Source organism: Amblyomma americanum, chromosome 8, assembly GCF_052857255.1.
Source record: "Amblyomma americanum isolate KBUSLIRL-KWMA chromosome 8, ASM5285725v1, whole genome shotgun sequence".
In the NCBI taxonomy this organism is placed as follows: domain Eukaryota; kingdom Metazoa; phylum Arthropoda; class Arachnida; order Ixodida; family Ixodidae; genus Amblyomma; species Amblyomma americanum.
This window is the reverse complement of record NC_135504.1, coordinates 74,714,796-74,742,656: the sequence shown is the minus strand read 5'-3', so window position 1 is coordinate 74,742,656 and position 27,861 is coordinate 74,714,796. Positions and strand designations below refer to the sequence as shown.

Sequence of the window (27,861 nt, the reverse complement as noted above, 5' to 3'; positions counted from 1 at the left end):
TTGTGGCAATTTCAGAACCACCAATGCTCACAGCAAAAGGGTTGTGAGGACCACACACCAGCCATTGGCTTTAATGTAATAACAGGCAGTTTGACTCTACTGCCACAGATCACAGGGCAGCAGTCTTCCAGGAGTTTCTTCAGCAAACAACTGACCAGCTGCCTTTCAACAGACGACGAATGCTGCGACACAGGCCTCATGAATGTGAATGCTGTTCGCCATCATCAGCGAGTCCACTACAAAATGAAGGATTCTTGCACCGACTCAAATTAATTGTCTAATGCTAGTTCCAGCCACCCTGTCTTAGCGATCTCCTCTCACTACCTGACTCTCTCCCACCCTTAGTTATGTGCGTCTACTCTCTTGAGAAGCACCAAGAGAACACTTTTACTAGCAGGTCGTTTCACAAAACCGGAGAAGGATTCACTTATGCATGCCAAGCAAGTACCGTCAATCGAACATGCCTGCCGGAATTCTGGAACTCCAGTGTAGGCTCTTTGGTGCAGCAACGCACTATGTTGTTCTCTGTCCATTGTCTGAGTCACAATTTCAGAATATGCTTTCAGCGTTCCAAACATGCAACAAAAATCTCTTATATTTTTGAGAGCCTGAAAATGGATGCCAACAGAGGTCTAGATAAGAGAAACCTGCTTTTCAGTTCCCTGAGAGTTGCTCATAAAAAGCACCCTGCAAGAGCTGGACTTGCATACTGTATGCTGCCATCTATCCAAAGAGATGCCTACCAATGCTTTTCCTGGTCAAACTGGTGGACTGCTCATCATCAGGCCTAGCAGACTAAAATGGCACCTGGTGATGGGTACTGCGGAGTACCACATTTGGTCGTGATGCCTTTTCTGAGGAGTGTTAATGATATGTCTGGTGAAGAGTACAGAATTACGTATGGCCTGCAAGATGAGTTCACTCTCCAAATAAGGTGTGCGGAAAACCTGTTCCCACTCCGTTTTGATGCGCCCAACCATCACCATCATCGAGCGTTGGGACAGCGCCGGCTGGGCAAGGATGATAGCTCTCTCAAGGGGGAAGCGGAAGCAGCGACGAGAGCACCACCTCGAATGCAACGTGGAACTACACAGAACCGATGAGAGTCTTTTCAGGATCTAGCCAGTGTCACGAGCTGTTGCAGCCGCACGCTCTCGTCACCTTCCGCGGAAGGCGCCGGTAAGTCAGAAGGCCTTCTTACGTGGCCTTCTATATCCAAGGAATGCCTCGTTGATGTTCTGTAGCTAGCTGGCCCACTCTGTGTATTAAATGCAGGTGTAATAAAGAGCATATGAGTGTTCGTGCTTTGTCGTCCCTCCCTTTATTTCCTTGAGCACGAACCCCTCCACAGTTAGCGAGTGGAAACGCTGCTTCCGCAAAGTGGGAGTGCGGGGTTGAAGAAGACCGTGCCCCATATTTCCACAGGTGTAGTGGAATACCAACCATTTCACGCATTCCTTCACTTGCCCCCAGCTCGACACCACAGCTGGCACCAAAACTCTTCCTCACACCAAGTTGTATCACCACCACTATCATCACTAGCCTCACTACACCCACTGCATGACAAAGGCCTTTCCCATATCTCTCCAATTAACCTGGCCCTGTACCAGCTGTGGTCACCTTATCCCTGAAAACTTCTTAATCTCATCCGTCCTATTCTATGCTTGCTTTCTCTTGGTATCCACTCTGTTACCCTTGACAAACATCAGATGTCTTGCCTTCGCATTACATGCCCTGCCCAAGCCCATTTCATCTTGATTTTGACTTAGATGTCACTAAACAACGTTTGCTCCGTGACTCACTCTGCACTTTACCTGTCTCGTAGTGTTACACCTATCGTTCTCCTTTCCACAGCTCGCTAAGCAAGCTAAGCCAAGTTGTAAGCAGTTCCTCAGCCAGCCGGTGACTTATTTGGATCCACTCTATACGAACAAGTTAGGCACCATCACTAAATGTGGTGTTGTTGTTCACAGTGACCACCAGGTTTTTGCCAAGTGTGCGTGAAGGCTGAGTTAAGACAATCCTTACCCAGGAAAAGCATTTAGGCCTATTCATTACTGCAATGCCATGGCTGGCATTGCTACGAGCTGGCTTATGCCTTGACACCAACACTCTATCCCAGCCCTACACGGCTCTTTTCAGAACAACACAGCAATCCTCCCTGTTCTCTAACCTCTCTAACATCCCCAGACCCTCTGTGCCGTTAATCGCACGCATGAGCATGCGCTGCAAGCAGACTAGTGGCGCTACCTCTTGTCACCGGATAGTGGGCACGGGCAGCTGCAAGCCCTCCTTGGCCTCAAAGAAGGTGTATGACAGAGTGATGTCATTGCAATTCTCCAGCAGTGGGTCGGCCGCATACTCGGGATCAATGTAGAAGAACACGGGCATGTCCACCTGCACAGCAAGAGTACAATGAGGATGGTCCGACAAGCCGGCCATGTGTGTGGTGGCACAAACGAGGGTGGCCACACACAAGCTGCCACATCGATCGCCTCGACTTCGAGCCAGTTGGCGGAAGAAGAAGCCATCGCCCTCGCCATATGACAAGCCACATCACGCTCACATGGTGATGCGAGCACAACACATATTGTCACCAACTCCCAGGCTGCCTGGCGAGTACATGCACCTGGACTGCTCACTCCCCACATGCAACGCATACTGAAAAATCTGCCTGATTCCAGTGCACTCTCCATGGTGTGCATTGTCCGGGCTACAGGCCACGCGTCTCTTCATGGCAACAAGCGCACACAGGCACTAGCCCGAGAACTTACAGGCTAGGTACCAAGCAATCGGTGGTCCACACTTCAAAGACTCGTTACCTACAAAGCCACTCAGATACTCGCACAGCCTCGAATACTACGGACTCCAACGAAGGAACACTTCCACCACAACAGACATCCCTATCAAGAGCGGACATCATGGCATGGCACCAGCTTTAGACAGACTCCTTCCTGAAACTCCACCACAAGCATATCCTCTTCCCTTCAAACCCTCACAATACCCCTCTCACTGGCAGTCACACAACAGCGGCCAACCCAATCTGCTCTGGAGGAATGAACCGAAAAAAACTGCCTGACGGTCAGTGTGTCCAAGACTAAATGTGTTTTGCTCATAACAAGGGGGAGAAATATAAGCATAAACAGAAATATAACTTTACACCATCCCGATCAAAACTGTTTCCAGTTTCTTTTTCGTGAAACTTTATCCAGGATCACCATATCAACCATCTCGTAACAAAACTCTCAAGTTATAGGCCTCACATATCGCAACTGCAATATCCTACCATGAAAAGTTATGCTGGTAATTTATAATACCCTGCTTTCCTCAATGTTAAGCTACTGTCAGTCTGGGCATCTACAACAAAGGAATATATACAAAGGAAGCTCCACATACTGCAAAAAAGGCTTCTGTGCGCAGCAGAAAATGTACACAGTCGTTTTCGCTCACATGAACTATTTTTAAAATACAACGTGATGCCTATTATGACGACATATGACAGTCGATTAAGTAAGCTTTATAAACAAAAAATAAAGAACGGCAGTACATTCTTAAGAGAGTTAGCGAGAGTTAGCAAACCTACAAAACGACGCCCCAAGCCATGTCACCAATTACAATGAACCCTCGAATGTAGAAACATACCACACAACGTTAGGTATACAAACACTGCAAAATCAGTTGCTGAGAGTATTAAATAAGCCAAACAGAGAGAACATACAGCCAGAAATATGCACATTTAAATAACTCAAAATATTACATGTCCGAATGATTGTCTGACTTTGTCACTGACAAGCCGCAATTAGATTAGTTGTTCTCTTTTTTTTTTTTGCCTGTTACTGCATGAATTTGTTCTCAACCTACTTCCCTTTCTGTTAAGTCCCTTCTCCTTATGACCATGCTTGATTTACTCGTTTTAATTGTATATGTACTGAAGTTATCTCCACTGGACGAGTGAATTGTAAATTATGATTGTTCCTTCTTGCCTCACTCAAATACGATTGTGTACACATTTTTTGTAACCTCTATTGTTCAGTGAATTTGTTTTGTCATTTTTTGCTGCCTTATAATACGCCAAATCCATGCTCTATCCCCTCTCGAGGAGTGGAATTTAATTGATAAGGGTGCATCGTGTACAGCCACCAATCGGTGGCTGTGCCACAATGCTCTTGCTTTCGCCATGCAGACTAGCAACTGTTCCGTCGCCATGGCCCTGCTGCTGCCAGCCATCTTCAGTGCCCTTGGACCTTCCGGACTATGCTGAGTCAGCAGCATTACGCTGGCTCGAATTTCAACTTCCGTCTTGCCACCAGCAACGCCCCTTCTCCTTCCATACTCCCAAATTTCATGCCTATCTTTACGCTGGCTACCGGTCAACAATCACCACCGTCATCGACAGCTCCCGCCACGCCAGCTACAGAGAACCAGAGCCCGACCGTGACACTTAGTGGGCTTGGTGGCTGTGCCACAACGCGGTGCACTACGCCTCTTGCTTTAACCATGCAAGTTAGTAACCGATACAGTCTTTCTGGTAAGAAAACAAGCAATTATTGTCTGGTGCAGCTACCGAGCCCCAATTGTTGTTGCGTGATCGCGATAGGATGTTTCCATGTCATTCAATCTCTATTACTTCAATCAGGTGACGTGCAAACCAACCCTGGAGCTGATAAAATTAAAACTGCTCTAGCAGAGCTTAACAAATTGACTACCGGCCAATCTCAAATCAATGTGAATACACAGGACGTTAAGGGGGCAGTTGCTTTCGCTTCATCAATCCATATCTGACCTGAGCGAACGTGTGACTATGCTAGAGAGACAATACCAACAATGCTCGGCTATTCAATCTAAGCTCGAAACTACTATTGTATCGGCCACTACTAAAACCGCTAAAGTCGTCATTGCAATAGATTGTCTATTGGACGACTTGGAAAATGGCTCTCGACACAATAATTTGATATTCTATGGTCTACCTGATCCCTTTGCAAGGAAGACGTCTTCTCAGGCTGAAGAAGTTATTTGCCACTGTCTTGATCAGTTCCAAATAACCCTTGAGCCTCATGAAACAGAGCGTGCACATTGTGTCGGACATCACTCTGATACCTGCAAACAGCCAACAATTGTGAAATTCTTTTTATCATCATCAGCCTGACTATGCCCGCTGCAGGGCAAAGGCCTCTCCCATGTCTTTCCAATTAATTAACCCTGTCCTTTGCCAGCTGCAACCACCCTATGGACGCAAACTTAGTAATCCCATCCACCCACCTAACTTTCTGCTATGCTTGCCTTCTATTAGAATCCACTCCGTCACTCTTAAAAAGGCAGTGAAGGGGGCTCTAATAAAGTTGCGGCATGCCTGGGATATTGAAGCACGCCGCTTCACGGACAGTGTCCAGTAAGGATTTTTTAAATGCGCTTTGTAGAAGCTGAGTTATCCGTAGTTAAAATTTGAATTTCAGCGTCTTCGCGCCTTTCCCTCTCCTCTCATCACTTTTTGCACGCTGGAAGGTAGGCGCTCCTTCACCAACCACCCTCTGAGAGTGGAGCTTCCCGACCTGCCGGAGCTAAGCGGCTTATTGGCCGCAGCCACGGGGGCTGCCTGACGTCCGAAAGAATCTAACCAATGGCCACCTCTCACCTTGTCTACGCAGGTGCGGGGGACGGAGGAGGGTGCGAGCATGAAAACGTCGCCGGAAAGGGCTCGCCAACTTTGACACGTGATTGTGGGTCGTCTGTTGCGTGTAGAAGGGTATTATTTGGCTCTGGTTTTCGGAAGACGTTTCAGAGCCCCTTTAAGGACCAGCGGTTATCTTGCCTTCACATTACCGTATTTACACGATTTTAAGTCTACTTGAATGTAAGTCGACCCCCCCAAATCACATTTCCGAAAAATAAAAAGACATGTCCGAGGTTGTTTAAGCTTGGCCTTGAATAGTTGAACGTGATAGCATTATCCAGTGGCAGCCGCTTATCGCCAGCCGCTATCAACTGCCGTGCGCGGGCGTGCCCGTGGGTACATTCCAAACGAAAATGTATTGATCACCGGACTGCTCATCCACACTTACGCCATCGTCCTCACTAGCGCTGCCGTCGTGATCGCTGCTGCGGTCCCACAGCACGTCGTTCTAACGTCGTCGTCCAGAGTAATCCCGCACTTCGCAAACAACCACATCACGACATCGCTTGGAACAGCTGATAATTTTCATCGTTGCAGCTGCCACACCTCTATCACCTATTGTGAATGTCAAACTTGCAGCCCGGCTGTTTGTTTCTTCGGTGTAAAAAATCGTAGCCATCTTGAATGTAGCTGTGAACAAGCGCTGGCCGCTTGCCGGACCTGGAGCACGAATGATGACTGACGAAGCACTACATTAAAAACTTGTGAAACGCGGCCGGCAGTAGTCAAATGCGACAGAGCCAAATTGAAACTACGCGTGAATGGCGTCGGCTCTTTCGTCGGCTATCGACACTCCCCGGCACCGCTACCGTTCCAAGTGGGGGTGGCGCCTCAATTGAAACAGCGGCCCTTCCATCAACTATCAATGCTCCCTTGAGCACCAAGCATGCATTTGAAAGTAAAAAGAAAACTTGTTGGACGCTTGAGCTTCACTTGAAATGCAATTGCGTTATGGGATCGCCGCCGCTTATCAGCAACCGCAGTCAGTTTGGGGAGTATGGGGTACCAGCTTGCTGTTTATTGATAGCCGCCATCGGCCGCCGCCCGTGCGCGGGGAGGTTTTGCGCGTTGACATAGCAACTGCTCAAGGCTAGAACCAAGAGCGATGCGACGGAGCCACACAGCAAAAATGCAACCACGCTGTAGCATGCCTGATATCTTCTTAGTCTCACCTTTACTTATAGTGGGATGTTTTCGTTTCGATTGTAAGTCAACCCCACACTTCAGATTTTCAAGTTTAAAAAAATACGTCGACTTACAATCGTGTAAATACGGTGCATGCCCGGCCCAAGCCCATTTCTTCATCCTGATTTCGACTAGGATGTCATTAAGCCGCGTTTGTTCCCTCACCCACTCCACCAACTTCCGGTCCCTGAACACTACACCTATCTTTTTTTTTTTTTTTCATAGCTCGCTACGTTTTCCGTAACTTGTGCTAAACACTTTTCGTTAGCCTCCATGTTTTCCGCCCCTTGAGTGAGTACTGGTAAGTCACAGGCTGTTGTAAGCTTTTCTCTTGAGGGATATTGGCAAACTGCCATTCATAATCTGAGAGAACCTGCCATATGTACTCCACCCCTTTGTTATTCTTCTGGTTATTTCCTTCTCATGATCTGGGTCAGCAGTCACTACCTGCCTTAAGTAGACGTACTCCCTTACCACTTCGAGCACTTCACTACCAATTGTGAACTGCTGCTTGCTTGTGAGACTGTTGAACATTACTTTGGTTTTCTGCATGTTAATTTTTAGACCCACTGTTCTGCTCTAACTGTCTAACTCATTGATCATGATTAGCGGCTCACCTCCTGAGTGACTCAGCAAGGCAATGTCATAAGGGAATCGTACATTATTAAGGTGTTCTCCATTAACTTTTATCCCTAACTGTTCCCAATTCAGCCCTCGGAATACCTCCTGTAAACAGGCGGTGAATAGTACTGGCGAGATCGTGTCTCCCTGCCTGACACCCTATTGTTGTCTAATGGACTCAAGCTAAAAGGAACTGATTACAGCGTTGGCAAAGCCTTTTCCCGCCTGGTCCAAACTGCCCGCAAACATCTGCTCGCCTTTGCTAAGTCATTATCTATGCCATACTTTCTCTGCCACAAGATGCTCTGCGTTAGACCTAAACGATACGTTTTTTATAGCACCTCAAACAATGTAGAAATCTTGTAGCCATTATTTCTTCATCGCCAAGCATCCCGCCGCCGTCTTCACTTTCCCCTCAAGCTAACATTTCGCTTCCCACTATTTACACCAACATACGCAGCTTCCTTCCCAAACGAGAACAAATTTGCAGCATTGTATCATCGTCAGGCAGCAGCATGCTAATTCACACCGAAACATGGCTCTCAGACAGTGTTACAGACGCTGAAATCCTGGATGATTTGCCAAATTTTAATTTCTTCCGAAGTGATATCGCAAAGGGTGTCGAGGTGTCCTCAATGCAGTACACCAAGATCTGTTGTTGTATTTATTCAGCACTCCAACTAATCTTGAACAACTGTGATTGCAATGCAATGGTACTCCGCTAACATTGTTAAATATCGTTTGCTACCGTCCACCCAACAACAGCCCCAATTTTTCCAATAACCTCAATGAAATTTTAAATAATTTACCAGAAAATACCGAAATGCGCAAATACATTTGTTTGGGAACTTCAGTTATCCTGAAATCAACTGAGACTACCACGCAACCCAACTGCCCAACACTAGGAACTCCGCACCTTCGTAGAATTTTGTCTGAATTTAAATCTTACTCACTTTTTAACCCAGCCCATGCATGGCACTAAAGATTGCACAAATATTCTTGACCTCGTTCTAACCTCACATCCCGAGCATTTATCTTCGACTACATACTTGAAGGAAATCGGTGATCATAATATAATCCATGCCGTGTTCAGCTCCAAGCTGCTAACAAAGCACGCTCCAAAGAAAACAATCACTCTTATGATAAAGGCAAATACACTGCTATTGATACTGAACTAAACTTCTTCCCGATTTTTTAACCCTTTTTCACTCACCGCCATTCAGAAAAATTGGTTCCTTCTTGAGCAAAAGATTAGTGAACAACAAAATTATACCCAAATACAGTTTCCGCCCTAACCAGCAAAAACCTTGGTACACTAATCATCTCAAAAGGCTTGATAACAAGAAAAAAACGGCTTTTCCACGCTGCAAAATGAACTTCTAACCCCAATACCGGGGCAAAATACTATGATGCTGAATGTGCGTATGCATCTGCAACTGAAAAAGCAAAAGTCTTTTTTTTTTTAAACTGAACTACCGAAGACGCTAACTGCAAACCCTACTAAGTTCTTGATTTGAAGAAAATAGCGCCAGAGCATGCAAACCACGAAAAGACAAGGACGAGACACAAAGCGCTAACTCACAACTAATTTTATTGAAACCAGGCAGTGCCTTTATATGGCGACGTTTCACTGAAAAAAGAAGAAGGAGGAGGGCAGGAAAGGTAAAGAAATCTAAGCGACCATCACAGCGAACACACATGAGCAAGCGGTAACCAAAACTAAAACAAAAAAGTTAACAAAGATTATTTAAGGGCGGCATCTAAAAATTCGAACTCGGACGAAAAAAGTGAAACAGATGGGGTGCTGACACACCTATTGCCAAGTTTCCTTATGTAAAAAGCCTCTAGACATTCACGTGCCTTTTTATCTGTGCTTTTGCCAAGAATCTTAGTCTGAGTCAATCGTGCCTCGCATCCGTCGCAACCCATAATATGCGCTACCAGATGTGCATATTTATCCTTTAAATCTGATAAATTTCGGGCATGTTCCCCCAAGCGCTCGTTGATGCAGCGCCCAGTCTGGCCAACATAGGTCTTCCCACACGTTAAGGGGATAGCATAGACCACTCCTGTGGAACACATGATGAATGGAGAGTCGTGCCTTATCTGGCAACCCCGCTTTCTTGGGCTGCAAATACGGGGGCACAGCTTTTTCAGCTTGTTGGGGGCGGAAAAAACGACACTCACCCCAGAGTGGTCTATGCTATCCCCTTAACATGTGGGAAGACCTATGTTGGCCAGACTGGGTGCTGCATCAACGAGCGCTTGGGGGAACATACCCGAAATTTATCAGATTTAAAGGATAAATATGCACATTTGGTAGCGCATATTATGGGTTGCGACGGATGCGAGGCACGATTGACTCAGACTAAGATTCTTGGCAAAAGCACAGATAAAAAGGCATGTGAATGTCTAGAGGCTTTTTACATAAGGAAACTTGGCAATAGGTGTGTCAGCACCCCATCTGTTTCACTTTTTTCGTCCGAGTTCGAATTTTTAGATGCCGCCCTTAAATAATCTTTGTTAACTTTTTTGTTTTAGTTTTGGTTACCGCTTGCTCATGTGTGTTCGCTGTGATGGTCGCTTAGATTTCTTTACCTTTCCTGCCCTCCTCCTTCTTTTTTCAGTGAAACGTCGCCATATAAAGGCACTGCCTGGTTTCAATAAAATTAGTTGTGAGTTGGCGCTTTGTGTCTCGTCCTTGTCTTTTCGTGGTTTGCATGCTCTGGAGCTATTTTCTTCAAATCAAGTATGCACCAACTCGCCCAAAAAGAAGTGTTACTACTAAGTTCTGGCAGACCATAAACCCTGAATTCATGTGCACCATTTCCCTTACAAATGATAACGACGAACCGGTAACTGATACTGAACCTGCCAACACATTCAATGCAGCTTTCTCCTCAGTTTTCACCACTGAAACCAATGATAAACGACTCCTAAAAATAAGTGCCTCCATACTGTCGGGGAACACAGAGACTGCAGAAGGAGCTGCCACAGCACTGGCTTGTGTCGGCAAAAAAGCGAGGTATGTCATCAGTGACTCCACCAGCAGGGGTAGGGTCTCCTCCTGACGAATACAATTCTAAGCCAGCATGTAATAGACCAAAGAATTACGCTAGTCTGGACACCAGCACATGCATCCCTGCCTGGTTCGCCCGAGGCTTTTCCTTCCGGGCGGACCCGAGCAAGGTGGTCTTCACAGAGAGGGATCGCATGGTGAGATACAGAGAAATTACATAGCACTATCGTTTGCAAAGAACAAGACATCCTCCAGCGGATAGATCCTTGACCAGACACTAAGCCATCTGCTGGTGCCGGTTACGAACTTACACATTTCCAAACCCGGCTCTCAGAAGTCTTATGCAGCCAGGGAAATTTTCAGAAAAATGCGCTAACTAAGCCACCTTGGACCACATACTATGGGAATATCCTTATGCTCCCTAGGAGGGATGACATATAAAGTAGAAAGACCAATGGGATGCTTTACTACTCAGCTCTGTCCAGGAGACTCAGCCACAACTCATCCGCCTGGCTGAAGCCGCCGCCGACAGCCAAGACCTTTCGGCCGTCGTCTAGGTGGGTAGCCCTCTAGCTACCCTCTTTCTGTTGGACATTAAAAGTTTTCCTATCCTATCCAACAGCATGTTTCACTTCGCCGCCGCGCTTCCAGTCTCTGTCTTTATCACAAGTTTCACTATTCGGCACATCATCAGGAACCCTATATCTGCGTATCTGCTTCACGTTTTTCTTTTCGCACTGGTCACCCCCTTCAAGTTTCAAGACCACGTACCCGTATTATCACCTTTTCAACGTCATTGTTTTCAAGAACAGAAGCCGACTGGAACGACCTTCCCCCACCACATCGCTGCCACAGCTTTCTGTGAAAGTGTTTCTGTGCATCATGTATAGAGTGAACATTTATTTCATTTTTGCCCACCCCTTACGTAATACCCCTAATGGGGTCTTTAAGGTAATAAAATAAAATTAAATTATATTGTATCTTTTTTTTTTTGAAAATAAGCAATGCTACAGTACAGCTGTTCAGTGCTTGGGGGCCTGCGTCTCTGTCAAGCTGTCATTTATGATAGCTTTTACTGCCGGTTTCCTGTCTCATGTGCCGTATATGACACGAATAAAGGCATTATTATTATTATTAATACATATTATTGCTCCACATCGGAGTATTACTATACTACTCCACCATGTATCATTCATTCTTCTCGATGCCTCGGTAAGTGTTTGGACGAAAACAGAGCAGTATAATATGAAGAGCTTAGCGCTGGGAGCCACGGCCAAAGTTGTGAGGTGCTCTGTATTCGGGATCTCTGGCTATAATTTTCACTGTGTGTGGACTAGTTTTTAAGTGTGGATGGCATCAGAGTGATTTGCCATACCAGCCACGCATCTCACCGCTACATGTCATTCTTACTTTTTGAAATCTTGATGAGTTGCAGGACAGAAACATGGCAACAGGTAAAATGAAGTGCAAGAGGTTGCCGGTCACAGTACTTAGATCTGTCACAATGAAATATGCCTGTGTTCACTTTGATTGCACAGTGAAGCACTTTCTGGACGTGCACTTATCCTGCGTGAACAGGCGTGCTGGCTTTGGCAGTGTTGACTGCTATGTATGAAACTGAGTAGAGGGTTACATAATTATAGTTGCCTCTTTTTGCATCAAATAATGCCTGTTATCTTACCCACATGCAAATCACCAGTGCTGAGCAGTGCTTACCTCTTCATGTGGGTTGAGGCGCTGCTCCTCAAAACAGAAGCACTGGAAGAGAAACCACACTTTCGTTAGTTTCGGCGCTTAAAATTAAAAAAAAAAAATTGCTCCGCCAGTTAGTGAGCACTCGGCAGAAAGCAAAAGTCCACACATTACAGGCAACAGGCCAGTTATAGGCACACTCTCTCACAGCGGGCACATGTTGCGCTGCACGAGATACGATTTGATCCTTCAATGCAGACACACAATTCACATTACAAAGGCCTGCACACATTGACGCACAGGCCCTAAGTGCCTTCTGTGTTATCCTGTAAAACAGCTTAGGCATTTATTTAGTAATCTCATTTGGGTTCTTTATGTCATTAATGTGATTGATGAAATTAACCAATAAACCGAAATGAATACAACGCACCGTATTTTCCGGCATAAAGTCGTTTCTTTTTTTCTAAATTTTTCGTTGGTGTATCTTACACAACAGTGCAACTTATATACGCTGAAAATGGATGCACCACCCTACACCATATTTTACCCTGCCCAGTTACTACCGTACCCTCACCCCATAATCCATTTCAGGAAAAAAAACTTCAAGGTCGCTTAAGCATGAGCTTTAATAGTAGAACGCGATAGCATTATCCGGCCGACGCAGCTTATCGTCATCCGCTATCGGCTGCCGCACACGGGTGTGCTCTCAAATCTGACATCCCACTGTTCATGTAAAAAGCCCCACCCGGGGCTGTCTTTCATGGAAACTAGTACAAAAGATACAGCAGAGAAAAAAAAAAGTCTTCACAGGACACAGCATTGGGTACACGCCACACTGGGACGCAGTACAGTGACACACCAGAACTGCGTGCCAAAAACCACTTTCCTTCATCTGCTGTTGTCTCATCACAGTCATGGCATTAAAATCCCATGTTTCTCTGGGTAATCATCACATCACAGGCGTATCACAGTACGCATGTGCGCACGTTTTTCTCAATATACTATGTTGCCTCATTGTATGCGACTGTGAGGGACAGTTTTGCTTGCTTTTTCAATTAAAAAAAATAAAGCGCCTCAAAACATTTCCCGTGAGCCTGCCTGCTAAGCCATGCTAGATGTGCTCCTATCGAAGGGGCATCTAGGATGCAATTTCAAAAGTAACTCACAGGCCACATTTTTTCGTACGAAAAGCAAAGAGGCATACCACAGCCGAAGAGCAATATAATGAATACGGATATTATGAATTACTGGCTATATTGAATTCTTCCCAAATATTTCCAAGTAATGCATGTAATTTTACTTAATTCGAGCACACTGCCCATAAAACGGATACATCGAACTCCCCAACGTCAAGCGGTGCTGCTCGGATGATAGGCACCTAGCTTCGCTGCACTACACAAGTGACTGGTGGCGGTGTGGCAAGCGTTTGCTTCATGGTTCCCGTTTTTGTCTTGCACTAGAGTCACCGGATAAATTTTCAGGGTATTGCACTCTTCATCCCCGAGCCGCCGGGCTTGGTAGGATTATGGCTGCCACTGCTTTGTGCTGCTGAAAGAGCCAACACCATAATTTGTAAGGGCATTCCATAAAGCAGCGAGCTTCCAAAGCCTCTGGTCTTTACTCCAAGACCCCCATACATCCACAAGGTGTTCTTTGAACAAGTTAAGAAAATTATTGGTTCCGATTTATTCTGAGTGCCTGTTTACGTTATCTCCAAGGTTACCTGTGCCATGTCAGACAGGACATGTCAGTCAGGGCATCCATGAAGCTTCCAAGTTCAGTGCGGGGTGAGGAGGATTGTGGGACTCTAAAAATTCTTCCAGCGTCTCATCTTGCGATTGCCAACACCGGCATGGAGGGTTGGAAGCCAGGCACTCAGCACTTGTTCACACCTTTCGCGACTGCTGACAGTGCCCTGAAACCATTGGGATGGTCGGTAGTAACCTTGCATTGATCATCCTGTGCTCATACCACAGTTATGGAGGTGGCGAAAACAGCGATAGCTTTAGCTATGACGTAACATTTCCCTTGCTACATGGCTGTAATGCAGGGAAGGCATCCTAGTTCACTCTTGACCTGTTGCTGAAGTGTGCTGGCGATGCTGTGCGAGGAAGCAAAGCTACCTGGCGCTCGGTTTTTAGCAGCCTCTGGAATTGCACCAAGAGCTTTCAAAACGACGCTAAAACTTTGGAAAAGGTCTCCCCATTTATTTAGTAAAGGTCGCCATATCTGTACACTCACTAAATGCGCCACCTTTGTGCCCCTTTTTCACAAAATTTTACTACTTCAATTTTGAGGCACATCAAACTATTTTACGACTTTTTACCTCTTAGCTATATTAAGGCTGGACTGTGCAAACATGCATATAAAAATTATTTGTTTCAAGAGAACACAGCCCCATCAAAAGTGCAAGCTGAGCCGAGTGCTCCCATACACGTGTCACCACCATCAGGAGGAATTCCTCACGCACTGGACAGTAGTAACAGAGAAAGAAATGTCTTGGGAAAAAAGAAAGGAACGTATAAGCTATTTGGGCTAACATATAATGTGCGTACCAGTAATAGCTGTGGGCATGATCATATAACGAACGCTACAAAATAATTAAGAAGGGACTGTGGGCCACGAAGAGGGTGGGGCAAATCATACTCCAAGCAGCTTGCCAACAGAGATTACACTCAGTTCACAGTACAGATGGGGGTTCTCAAACTGGGTTCAATGAAAACCTTTGTTTCCTTGGAGTGCTCTTTGGGTGCTGCAAGAGCCTATGCCCATGCATGCCTCAAACCCCGCCTTTCCTTTTGGGGCTAATCATGCTGTAGCTGCTTACTGTTCCACCCACCATTGTTATTGAGTTCAGACAGTTTTTTAGGGGCCGTGCATCTGCATGCTCTTTTTATTTGCAGACATGCTAGGTGGGAATGGATGAAAACCAAAACATGCCCAGTTCTTCAATGCCTTTTGGAAGCAGCTGGGTTCCTCGAAGCTGAAAAGCCCGTAAAAATCAAGAAAGCAGAAAGACCAAAAAGGGACATCCAGAAATAACCTTTGCTGATCCAGGGGCATGCGGTCAGAGATCACCCACCTGGATCTTGTTGAAGTATTTTCCTGCCTCGAAGGGCAGGATGTTGTACGTGGCAATGCCATCCACCGGCTTGTCACTGGGATTGCGGGCGGTGTAGAAGGCCAGCACAGTCTCACCTGGTGCCACCTGTTACATCAAAGCATGAACCAGTTGGTGTATTTTTCACCAGTCGACGCAGTCTCCGCTGTGGTAAATTAATTAGGCTCACAACAAGGTGAGTGATGGTATATGCGGATGCTTTGTGTCACATCATTCATTCATTTCATTTATTTACTTTGGAACATTCGTGGAGAAAAGTTAATATTAGCCTTTAGCAATGGGCTAGTTCAGGCCCATGCAGTAAGTGCACAACGAAACGTACCCAGCTGCCAGTAACCAACAACTGTAAAGTACTTGTACTCTTATGCATGAGTAAAAAAAATGGGTTACTTGGGGAAAATAGTAGCAATAAAATAGGCATACAACAGAAAAAACGACAGAACATATTCTTTACTTAGTTATATGTTTGAAAAGTACATGAACACAATGAGAAGAACAGAATGTGCAATATTACAAATAACATTAAATTTTAACAACAAACTGAAAATTCTATTTGGTAATTATGTCCTTTAATGAACAAGAAAAATTGACTTTATTTTGCCATGCTTGTGAATACTCGATAATTTGAAATATTCGGTGGAATAATAAAGTATTTGATATTCGATCCAAAAGTTTGGTATTTGAAATCTTGAAGTACTCATCTCAAGCAAATAACGTTTCTAGAACACTTGCTTTGCAATGATTTCGGCTTCATGCATCTCCTCCAGATGGCACTGCTGAGCCTGTGCAGCCAAGGCCCCGACTTCATGGACACTTCATAGGCATAGGCAATGCGCGCATGTGCACCCGCTCGTACGCCGAAGTCAGTCTGCACATGCGTACGACAACAGGCGCGAGCGTGGTGCCCAGATCTGCAGATCTGACTGCAGCTGCTGCAGCCGCTCTTCTCCGCATGAAATTTGCTAATAAAATGTGACAGCACGAAGGAAACCAGGCACATGGAGATGTTCGCCCCTTCCCGAAACCTGATACGGGGTGGTGCTGGGCGTGCAGCGCATGTACCTAGCTGGTGTCCATGGGGTCATCGCTTAAAACCAACAGCTGCACAACGAAGCAACCAGAGGTCCCTCAAATAGGTCCCATACCCTACAAATATGTCGGCTCCATGTGTAGGTTGACTCCCTCAATTTCTAATGGCCATTTGTGCACAATGTCGACACAGGTTCAATGTGGGCCTCGGAATTAGCACATGACTTTGCTACAAGTGCACAATTCAGTGCATAAGTTTCTCTTAACATCGCCTCTGCTATGCCTTTTTTTCAAACCTATTTGTGTACATGCAGTGCTTAATGTCTGGCTCCATCAAAGGGGCCTCTAGTGATTCAAGCACTGGCGGAGAGGAAAATAGAGGGAGAGAAGAAGAGTGGCTGAAGGGACTGTTTTATACATGTTTTTATACAAGGAGAGAAAGCATTTTATTAGAGCTCATTGTTTGCTCAATTTATGACACAGAACTGAAACAAACGAACCCCATGCTTTGCCAGTGTGCTCGTTGTTGTGTAGCCTCGGAGCTGAGTGGCCAGCTCTGGACTGACTCATTGCGTGAGGGCACGGGTTTTCCTTTTTCTTCCAGCCTTTGTGAAGTACTGTCAACTTTTTATTTCTCTCCGTCTCGGGTTTTCAGAAAACGTGTTAATGATTCTTACTAGAAACCATGGTGAAATTTTCTAAACGACAGAGGAGAAATATTCCGAATACCGCTGACAAGAAGAATAAAAAATGGTTGCCTGCTTCAGATTCATGCAATCCCTACATTCTAGCATGGGGGGGGGGGGTCTAGATCCCTGGTCAATACTGATGGGGGTGTGAGACCACCTGTTAAGAGTTGTGAACAATAGCATAGCAGGGGGCAAAACATGGCAGTCTTAAACATGCTCTTACTAAAAACTGTAGCTATTTGGCTGCAAGAGTCCTATGCAGCTGACTACTATGACGACATAACCTGTAATGATGGTGCTCAGCTTGTGTAGAAGCTGCAGCCATGTGGAGAGATTTAGTGTACAGAAACAAGTTCAAAGCAGTCTGCATCACAATGGCCACGCACATTTTTGAACCAGCAGCATGACTTGGCAAAGAAGGGCTGCACAATGGTTAAGCTTTTGGGTTAGAAAAAAAAAAAGAAGCGGGGCTAAACATCCTTTTGCAGGAGTACTTGTTACTGGGTACTGAGCAAGGTGCACGCACCACAATGTCTAGCTGGCGTGGTTTGAAGTTCCAGCGCAGTCCGGAGCCTGTGTCTGCTGCAAAGGTGACCCTGATCTGGCGGTGGCCCACCTTGGACATCTTCTCAATCTTCTCGCTGGCCTCCGTGGCAAAGGCCTGGCCACCCCTGCCGGTCGACTGGAAGTGCAGTGCAACTCTATCTCACTTTTGTCCCTAGTAGAAATTGATTTAAAAGACGTATATTTACGGCCAAGAAGAGTGTACACTCATGACGATTACATATAAAGGACTCCATGATCCCTGTTTTGGAGCAAATTGCAGCACCAATGTCCTAAAAAGTGTCTCAATACACTGACAAATTGGCTGGTTATGGCAGCACATGTATTTCATTTTTCTTGCCTTTTCTCACTTAAAGGAGTAGGGACCAAATTTTGGCTGTGTTTTTGCTCTTCAGAATGATTCACAGCACATTAGAAAACAGGCAGCCATGTGGATTGTGCCAGCAAGCAGTAAATAATATATAATTGAAATTCTTTCTCTCATGCTTTTTTGGTTTCAACAGCCAAACGACAGCCATGATGTACAAGATACGTTGAGGTCACATAAGGCATACAAAAACAACAGTATGGTAGCTGCTTTCTTCGCAACAACTCTTATGCAAGTACTAAAGCGGCTGTTTGGGCTTGTTGGTCATGAACATGGTAAAAGAATGCAGCGCGAAAAAAACAAGGACGAACAGAAGTCCCGGTCCTGTCCACTTCTGTTCGTCCTTGTTTTTTTCGCGCTGCATTCTTTTACCATCTTATGCAAGCCTGGTCAAGGGTTGGAATCACACAGCGATTATATCACACTTCGGCTTTTTAAACCAGAGCCAAAATGACACCACAAAAAATTCAATTATAAATTATTCAGCTACCGTAGGTGAATTCCACATCATGTCTCACAAATACCATTGTCCAGCGCATCACTACAAAGAAAAAATATGCATATAAAAATTTGGTGCCTATCCTGTTTTAAATTTTCAAAGCAATTAGTGTCTTTGTCATTAAAATTTAGTAATCTGTCAAAATAGGCCAAACTTATTGTTAACTTGTCATTAGCCAATATCTGTGCTGATTGTTTTTTCTAAGGCACTAGCCCTGTCAGGCCCTGTGCCCACGTTTGTAGACGTGATCGAAACACTATCAAATACCTGCATACAAAGCACGAAGTCCACAAATGTGGATGGAATGAAATGTGACAAAATCTGAAACAAACATGAGCAGAAACATACCGAGCCAAGTATGGAAAGCAAACGCAGAAAATTTTTATATGTGTGGGGAATGGGTGACGTGCGTTTCTCAAGTTAATGCAAAGACTCATGGGAAAATCGTCTGCCCACAACTATTTCTGGTTCGAATTTTATCCCACACACTCTCTTTCGCATAGCAATCACCATGCATTCGTGCATCATTTATTCACTCATTTATTTGTGCTGAGACACAGCTCATTCTACAGCATCATCTTAAGATCAGAGCGTGCAATGACTGAACGTGTCCCGACCGCAGGGATTGACAATAATAAAGGCATGTTTTTGTCATGATTGTAACATGCCAGTGAAGGTTTGCTGTTCTCCGTATGCACGGCAGACAGTTTCACGTGCATTTGAACTAGTTTAATGCGTCGGTCATTATATATTTGTTTGCTCACTGCACTATGAAGGGCTGCAATGAGCACAGTTTAGCAGACAGATGTATTTTCCTCACAGCGAGAAAAGGCTGCCAGTGGGCTAGCAAACGGTCCATGCATGTCACTTTGCGCATAGCACATCTCAACACATCTCACTTAATACACATACAAAGCCTTGTGCCATTTATATAACTTCGCTTGCATTTCGTGGAAAAACACACTGAAGCAAAGGAGAGTCAACATCATGTTGGCCCTGCTATGATGCAACACAATCAGCGGTGTTGCAGTGCAAGTAAATTAGAATAAGAAGCTAAGAAGCTGGAACCGGAAATAGCAGCAGCAGACGACTTTCCCATGATCCTCTGCGCTAAATCAGGAAACACAACTCGCCCATTCGTATTATGGGTAGCCTACTATCCTTCCACTGAAATTACAAATTTTATGACAATTCTGACACCTTAAGTACCTTGCATTTCTAACACTGTTATAGCAACAACAAACATAGATATTTGGTTGATTCCACAGTTCTGAAGATTTAGTAGATATCTAGCATTTGCCTTAATGTTACAGTTACACTGAACATATAACCTCACATATGGTTTCAGCTCGAAGCAGCTTTAGTCTTATTTTGTTAAATCGATTTTACTAAACAGATGGACATGTTACATGAAAAGTCTTCAGGACGAGGTCCCATAGTCGGAGACTGAATTGGGACCTGAACTGGAAATAACTACATGTTCTATTAGTGGTCTCCTTAATGGCTTGTACGTTAATGTTTCTGCTCTACCTTATGGAGAGTGAAATCATTACTTCTGGTTCATTGTTGTGTAAGCCAGTCACGAAAGTATCTACATACTTCGTTTCTATAGACTGTGCTGTTTCCATGTGATGGTTTCCTGGGTCTCGCCAAGCTTTTTAAGCATCTAGCCACGGGACCTTACTGGTTTCTGGTAAAATGAAATACTTATGTCTGTGTATGCACACTATTGTGCCACATGACAGGGAAAATTAAGAAAGTCACATTTCCAGTCCTTTGCCACCTGCTACAGAATTCATAAGTTTCAGATGCTACCGTTGCGATGCAAGTGGCCACTCTAGCCGACAAAAACAAAGCACAGCAACAGCTTGAACGCACTCGGTGCTCGGTGAAATCTTTTTACCTGAACCATGCCGCCAGCACAAAGTGGCCAATACTTCAAGTGGAAGCTGTGTTGCGACAGTTTGGAGACCGGCTCCGCAAAGACGGGCGAGTTTTGATGCAAAGTTTGAATCAAGTCCACCTTTGCCAGCTGCAGCGTCTCTGTGTGTGTACACAACTCGTTTGTTGTCAGCTTTGGTTATGGCAGGAATGCATTGCCTTGCCAATGGCTCAAGCTTATATTTGGAGCCCCTTTCACAAAGGCCACAAAAACCAGCTCAAGTGAGGGATGCATAGGGAACCCAGAAAAACATATTCAAGATGTACGCCTTCCTGTTTTACAATAGCTTTGGTGCTGGTCTAATAAATGTGTGTGTTTTCATTTCCTCTTCTTGCAAGCATAATGACTTTCAATAACTTAAAATGTACAGACTTGCTAACATAACTACTTCTCATAACAGAAATGAGTCAAAAGAAGTGTAACTGAGACTATGGTAAGCAATGCTGAGTCATCATGCAGACATATGAGGATTTGGAAAATTGTTAATGTATAATATAGAAGGGTGAAAATTTCCGTGCAATCTTGGCAGGTTTATGCAAAATTTTGAAAACAAACTTCCCAGTGTTCTTCCTGCTTAGAGTTGAAAATTATTTGTAATTGAAGTGGTTACATGCAATGTTCATTAGAATGCAAGCAGCATTAATATTTCCTTTTTTGAAGCTTCATGCTACAGTCGTGTACAAGTGAAGAATATAGCAGCAGAGCCCCTCAAAAGAGGCCCTCCAGCCAATAGTGCCGCACTCAACTATGTTGCAACTGCTAGCATGCAGCTGCGAGCTGCTGTAACGGGGATGGGGATTAAAGGACTACAGACATCTAATTTTAGCTGTGTGTTTTCTTCTTTTGATTTATGCATTGGACATTAGAAAGCATGGATCACCATGTGATATGAGCCTGCAACTGGCAAATAATTTATAACTGAATTTTTTCTATCATGCTGTTTTGGTTTCATCAACCAAATGATGACTGTGACATATAGTTGCCTTTATGCCACATGAGGCACAAAGCGAACCGCAACATAGATGCTGATACCTAGTTTTAATTGACTGCATTTAAACCAGCCTGCTTCAAGAGATGGAGTCACAAGAATCAACGTATCAGCAGTTATATTGCTGTTATTTTTTGTACCTCACACGGCCTAAAGGTCAACTACATGTCCCAGCCATCGTTCGACTGATAAAACTGAAACAGTGTCAAAAACAAATTAAATTATAAATTATCTACCGGTCACAGGTGAATGTCATGGGGTGATTCATGTATATTAATGTCTAATGCATCATTTGAAATAAGAAAACATGCAAGCAAAAATTAAGTGCCCACAGTCCTTCAACACTAATGCCACTTAAGGAGGTGGACACCATTGGCTGGAGGACTTTATTTGAGAGACACTTGCCTCTTCGTACCCCAGTTGTATCCAACTGTAGAAAAAATTAATATGATGAAAAGACACAGCTGCTACACGTCAGAAGCGTGACACAATGGAAGAAGAATAGAAAAAATTAATATGATGAAAAGACACAGCTGCTACACGTCAGAAGCGTGACACAATGGAAGAAGAGATAACTAGGTTGAGGAAAAAAAAAAGTATAGTCCGAAATGTTTTGCTCTCGTCAGAAGCCACAGGAATGGCACTGCAGACCAGATTTGAGTGCACACGAACGAAAAGAGAGAAGGAGGCAGAAAACACAAGCGCTCACTTCCAACTAAAATTTAGCTGGAAGTGAGTGCTTGTGTTTTCCGCATCCTCCTCTGTCTTCGTTCGTGTGCACTCGTATGTGGTCTGCAGTGCAACATCAACTCATCATCAAGTCCAAGTGGATCACCACATGACCACAGAAGGCCAAGAGGGCATTTTGGGGGCCTAGTTGGTGCATGACGTTAAGTGAGGTAAACAGCACTAATGCCACAGCACCTGTGTCGTCTTGCCTCGTCCTTATCTGCCGCTGTTTCCCTCACTTAATTTGGGAGTTTGGTCCTTAAAAAGTTTTTATCTTTGTAGATGCAATTGTGAAGTGTTCAGGGAAGATGTATTTTTGCATGACGACTCTAAACATGCCTTTAATTTTGTGTAAAACAATTCCTTGGGTATTTATTTAATGTTTTTAATTCTTTGTGAACGCCTTCTAAGAAATTATCCCGGAATCTCTTCGTCCTTTTGCCCTAAGAGGCTGTTCGTGCTTTTCCATGTATATTTGCCCTTCGTTTACCCATACCCCGAGACATTTGATTCGGCCACTCTGGGTATTTCATGGCCTTGTATCGTAAGCACCTGATCACCTGTGCCGTTGAAAAATCATCACACTTGACTTGCGCTAAAACTGAAACATAGACTGTCTCCTTCATCTCCATAGCAATTAACCAGAGTTTGGAAATCTTCCTGGCTATCTGCTAACAGTACAATATCGTCTGCATACATTAAAACCGGTAGCCGTTGCTCAACAACCTTTCCGCCTAATGTGTATGACAGATCATAACCTAGATTGCTTCCTTTGTAGCCTTCTTTCCATATTTATCATATAAAGCATGAACAGCAGCGGTAATAGAGGACAACATTGCCTTAATCGTTTGTGTACCTCGACAGTTGTTGTACTCTTAAATCCTTCCCATGTTATTTCAAATTCATTTTCTCGATATATATTCTGTAGAAAATCAGTTACCTCATGACCGACACCTTCATCTTTCAATTTGTTCCACAGGAGTTCCCTGTTCACATTGTCGTATGTACCGCTTATGGCCAGGAAGGCTAAATACAGAGGTCTGTTTTCCGCCTTAGCTATTTTTATGCACTGGGTAAGCACGAACGGGCTATCATCTAATCGCCTACCACTTCTGAACCCGTTCTGAAGTTCTCCAAGTATTCCATTACTTTCTACCCATGACTGCATTTTTAATTTCGCCGCCTGCATCACCAGCCTGTATATAACTGATATTATCATAATCGGTCAGAAGGATTTTATGTTCTCAGTTTATTTTTAACAATCAGTCAACACATACACATATTTGATAACTACAAAAGGAGGTCCCAAAGCCAATCGCTGCACAGGGACCTCCTGTTACAAACTTACAAAAAATCAATATGTACAAAACAACAGCGGATAAAATTGAAACTGATTACATACAGCAATTAGTAAAACACAAAAAATGCATTATGATGCAACTGTAAATGAAGCATGATTAGGGTAAATGTACATAAATGCAAAAATAGAGGAAAACAATTCAAGTGAGTGCTCCGCATGCTCTATCTATGGAAAAAAAAAAAAGTTGTTTATCAGGACTGAAGAAAAGTACGAAAACTTTACTAAATGGTAATGAAGTCCATAAATATGAGGCAGAGAAATTTACTGTGAAATCACCGCAGTTAGTTCTAGGCTTTGGTTGTAGGAAATTGTTTTGGCATGAAAAGCGAGTGAAACTTCGTCGAGGAAACTGGATACTATTAATGATCAGAATGAGAAGCGATTATTTTGTAAACTCAAAGATGAGAATGCCAAGTGAATAATGGACCATGGATGAGACATCTAGGATTTTATGAGCCTGCAGTAAGGGTGCAGAACTGCATAAATAGTTATTGAAGGTAATAATGCGTACGGCTTGATTCTGTATGCATTGTAGCGGTGATTTGTGTGTTCTGTAGGAGTTTTCCCAAGAAGAAATACAATAGTTAATATGACTATGGATCTTATCTCCTTTCCCTTTATAAATCAAATTCATTTGACTCTGTCTCCGGCTGTGCAGAATTTGCTTATTTGTTATGACTGTATCCAATGCTTTTATCAGCGTTTCCTTGGTTCTTCGGCCGAGTTCATTAATCAGCTTGATCGGAATTTTGTCTATCCCTGCAGATGTGCATTTAGGAATAATTGCTTCTGTTTTCTATTGTGCTGTCCTGGGTTGCTCACTCATTTGCGGAGATTACCCTATCATCGTTCCTAAATGACTCAGCTATAACTGATGCAATGTAGTTCATAGCGTCGTCTCCTTCCAAACATTTTCCTTCAGCATCTTGAATCTGTTCCTGCTTTCTTTGATTCATTTTACCCAGCCAGCTTATATGGTTTCAGGATTTTCTCGGCCCCCCCTTTAGTTGCATTGTGAACTTTAGCCAGCTACCCATCAGAGGACTGCTTTATTTTAGCCTGGGTGAGGACCTGCACTTGCTGTTTCTTCTGTCGATAAGATTCCCATTTTTGGCCTATTTCCTCTTCAGTTAACTACACCCTCTTTGCTTCTCTGTGTTTCCTTGAAGCCACCCGTCGTTGTCCGATGGCCTCCCTGATTTCCTTGTTCCACCAGCTTCGTGGCTTCCTCTTTCCTCTCCAGCGGTTTACTCCTTTTACTTGTTTTATTTTTGTACTAATCAGTAATTCTAAATGAATACAATCCCACTTTTCCAAGCGGCGTTTCTCTATTGCTTCCTCTATGCCGGCTGCTATGAGAGCTATCCATTTAATTTTGCGTCCCGTTTTTGACTTCCCTGCATTTCTCTTCTGAGCAGGGCTCCCAACCGAAGACTAACACACTTATGATCACTTCCCAGGCTGTACTTCCCCTATTCATCTATTACCATTATTGCATGCTATAGATCCCCTGCAACATTAGTCGATGGTCGCCAGCCTGTTACGAGATTCCCAAGTGATTTGTCCCTGACATTTAGTTTCTCTATTTACAATAACTCGCTTGTGCCTCTCACAGAAGTCTAGCATCAACTTCCCGTTACAATCTGTGTACCCATCCAGATCCTCGATGTGGCCATTCATGTCACCCTGCAGAATAATATCGGCACCTTCTGCAAACTGCTTTATATCGTCATTGAGACACTTAACTAGATCCTTATTTTCTTGCCTGCATTTGCCCCCTGTCCGTAAATAAACTACCCCTAGCCATGTCCTTTTACCGAAAACTGTACCTGATACCCAGACATGTTCTTTTCAAGTTGACTTTATTATTTGTCAATTTGTTCTTTGATGTATCAGCATACCTACCCCTCCTCCGTTCCCCTCCGTTGTTCTGTTGCTCCCTTCCCAGACGTAGCCATCAATAAAGCGCGTACATACCTACTTCTTCGTCCTTTAACTGCTGTTCAATTTCTAACCATTTCACTCTCTTTCTACCGCCTTGCATATGTTTATGTACCTGATAATGGCCTTAAATTTCTTTTTAGTAGTTTTCTTCCTGGACACCCTAGCGGTCATTTTGTTGGGCTCAGCTGCCATTGTTACACTTTCTACTTTGCTTCTAAATACCCCTATGCCCTGAGCCAGCGTAGATCCCCTAAAAAAAGCTACTGTCCGCCCTGCCAGGAGCCAGCCGATCTCTGCTCCTAGCCTCCAACTAAAATGGATGCCATCTCGTGTAAAGCCTCTGCCAAAGCCTGCTCTATAAACTTCCCTGTTTATGTCTTCCACTTCAAAGCGTTTCTGCTGGCTTAAGTTCCTTATCGCTCGATTAACAGTCACCATGCCCTTGGCAACCTCTCCGTTCCTACCTTCCACCTCCGGCACTGTGTACACTACGTTCTGCACTTGGTGTGCTATTGCCCTTATATCGTCAACTCCCTCAGCTAGTCTTTCCATTACTTTTGTGACTTCGCCATTCAGGACATCATTTAGCCCTGTCGCTACCACTACCAAATTGCGCTGTGCAACATTCTCAGAAAGTTTGCTTTTTTGCCTCTCAGTACAGCGTCCATTGTCCTGCCTGGGAATGCCCCGACTGCTACCCACTTATCACCCTTTACACGCTCCATTATAGTTCTCTTGCACCACCTCATGTTTGAGCCACCAGCGATAAGCACTAGAGTACTCTCTCCCGGCCTTCTAACTTCTGAATTTTGCTGCCTCTTTACAGTGACTGTGACCTCATCCTTGTGGTTAGCTTGTTCCCCTTCTCTCCATCGCCTCCAGCTGCCACCTGTGTGTATCTGCCTGAACCTGCCTGGCTTACTTTGCTATTGCTGTCCACGCCAGTGCAGGCTTTATACCTGCAGCTTCACATGGCAGTGTCAGCCATTTGTGCGGCCAACAATTGACTAAACTGTTCTTAGAGTTTGCGTTTCTCTGCCCTCTCTACATGCAGCTCCCCTTCTAGAACATCCATACGTAACTCCAGGTTGATGTTCGCTTGGTCAGCCCTGCCCAGGCGTGCACTTAATACGCAGCATCTGCACATAAAATCCGTGCCTTCGGCCTCCTCTACAGATTCGAACCGCGTTTCCCTCAAATTCACGGACGCTGCCAACTCCTTGCATATAACCTTCAGTTGCTTGACCATCTTCAGCAGCACTCGATTACTGCTATCACAAAATGCTAGAATATCTACAGGCTAAAAAAAACCAAGCGCAAGCACGTGCTCAAATAAAATTCTGCCTAGCGCAAAAGCCGATCACCTAGAAAAAAAAATAACTACGTTTCTAAAACACTTAACCCACATCCGGCCAGAATAGACCCGGCCGTTGGGTCAATGACCTGCTCTTTTGCCTGCACGTCACGTCACCTAGCTAACTAGCCTAAATCTCAAAATATTAAAGAAAAGAACTCATCTATCTGACGTAATCACGGTGCTCTCGCAGCCGTCAGTCCCTCCGGACCCGGTCACCACGCGTACTCCCGGTCGCGTCACCTCCCCCCTTCTAGCTACCATAGAACTGCGGCTGAGTGACGCTCAGATACTTGTGCCGTGGCTCTGTCGATTCCCCGAACGCAGTATTTACGGATCTCTTTGATAGGACACGAACACTCACGTCGGTCATATCTCACGTCTTCCGAGAGAAACCGTCCCGCAAGCTGACTGCTGAACTCTCAGAGCGCCGCAAAACTCATTTTGTTGTTTCTTCCAAAGGGGCCAAGGAGCGGATCGGCATCAGATGCATTTGTCACACGCCAGCATTGATCCTGTGCCCGGCGAATAGATAAAAAAGAGCGCCATCGCGGTACACTACTGGCCTTGCTCGCCAACTATCGCCTACAGAAACAGGTTCACACCAGACATAACAAACCACAGGGTCCATCTCTCAGAATGTCTCCGTCCCGAAGGCACTCGCATACGCCTCCCTCCCGGCAGCTCACCTGGCAGTACATCCTGTAGAGAGGCACCGCGGCGTAGCTGAGTCCCCCAACGAGCACGGTCATCGAAGTCACGTACATGAGAACCGTTCGGTTCTTGTGCTCTGGGGAGCCCGCGCCGCTGCCGTGCAGGCGTCGCAAGAAGCATGGCGAGGTGATCACACGCTTCAGCCTGTCGGGACGAAGCGCCGACCGCAGCAGGTAGTACGCGCACATGCTCACAACGCTACACCAACAGATCTTCTAAAGCGCATTTTCTGTCGATGGCCTACAGTGCGGCGCGCGGTTCCTGGCTACCTCGTTGCCAACATAGCGAAAGTACTACAGTGAACGAAGTAACCGCGCTGCACTCACCACCCTTGAAAGCGAACTCGCGCTGCAAAAATCGTTGCTTGGCACCT

At 44.8% G+C, this 27,861-nt stretch overlaps 1 protein-coding gene across 1 annotated transcript; it reads right to left on the bottom strand.

The window, feature by feature from the left end:
• Window positions 1-41: 41 nt before the first annotated feature.
• On the bottom strand, window positions 42-27,861 carry Cox11 (Cytochrome c oxidase copper chaperone COX11). Its single transcript, XM_077635168.1, has 5 exons — window positions 27,464-27,861; window positions 17,554-17,709; window positions 15,271-15,396; window positions 12,213-12,254; window positions 42-2,397 (listed from the first exon to the last, which is right to left on the bottom strand). The coding sequence occupies exons 1-5, from the start codon at window positions 27,674-27,676 to the stop codon at window positions 2,257-2,259; spliced, it is 678 nt and encodes a 225-aa protein (XP_077491294.1). The 5' UTR covers window positions 27,677-27,861; the 3' UTR covers window positions 42-2,256.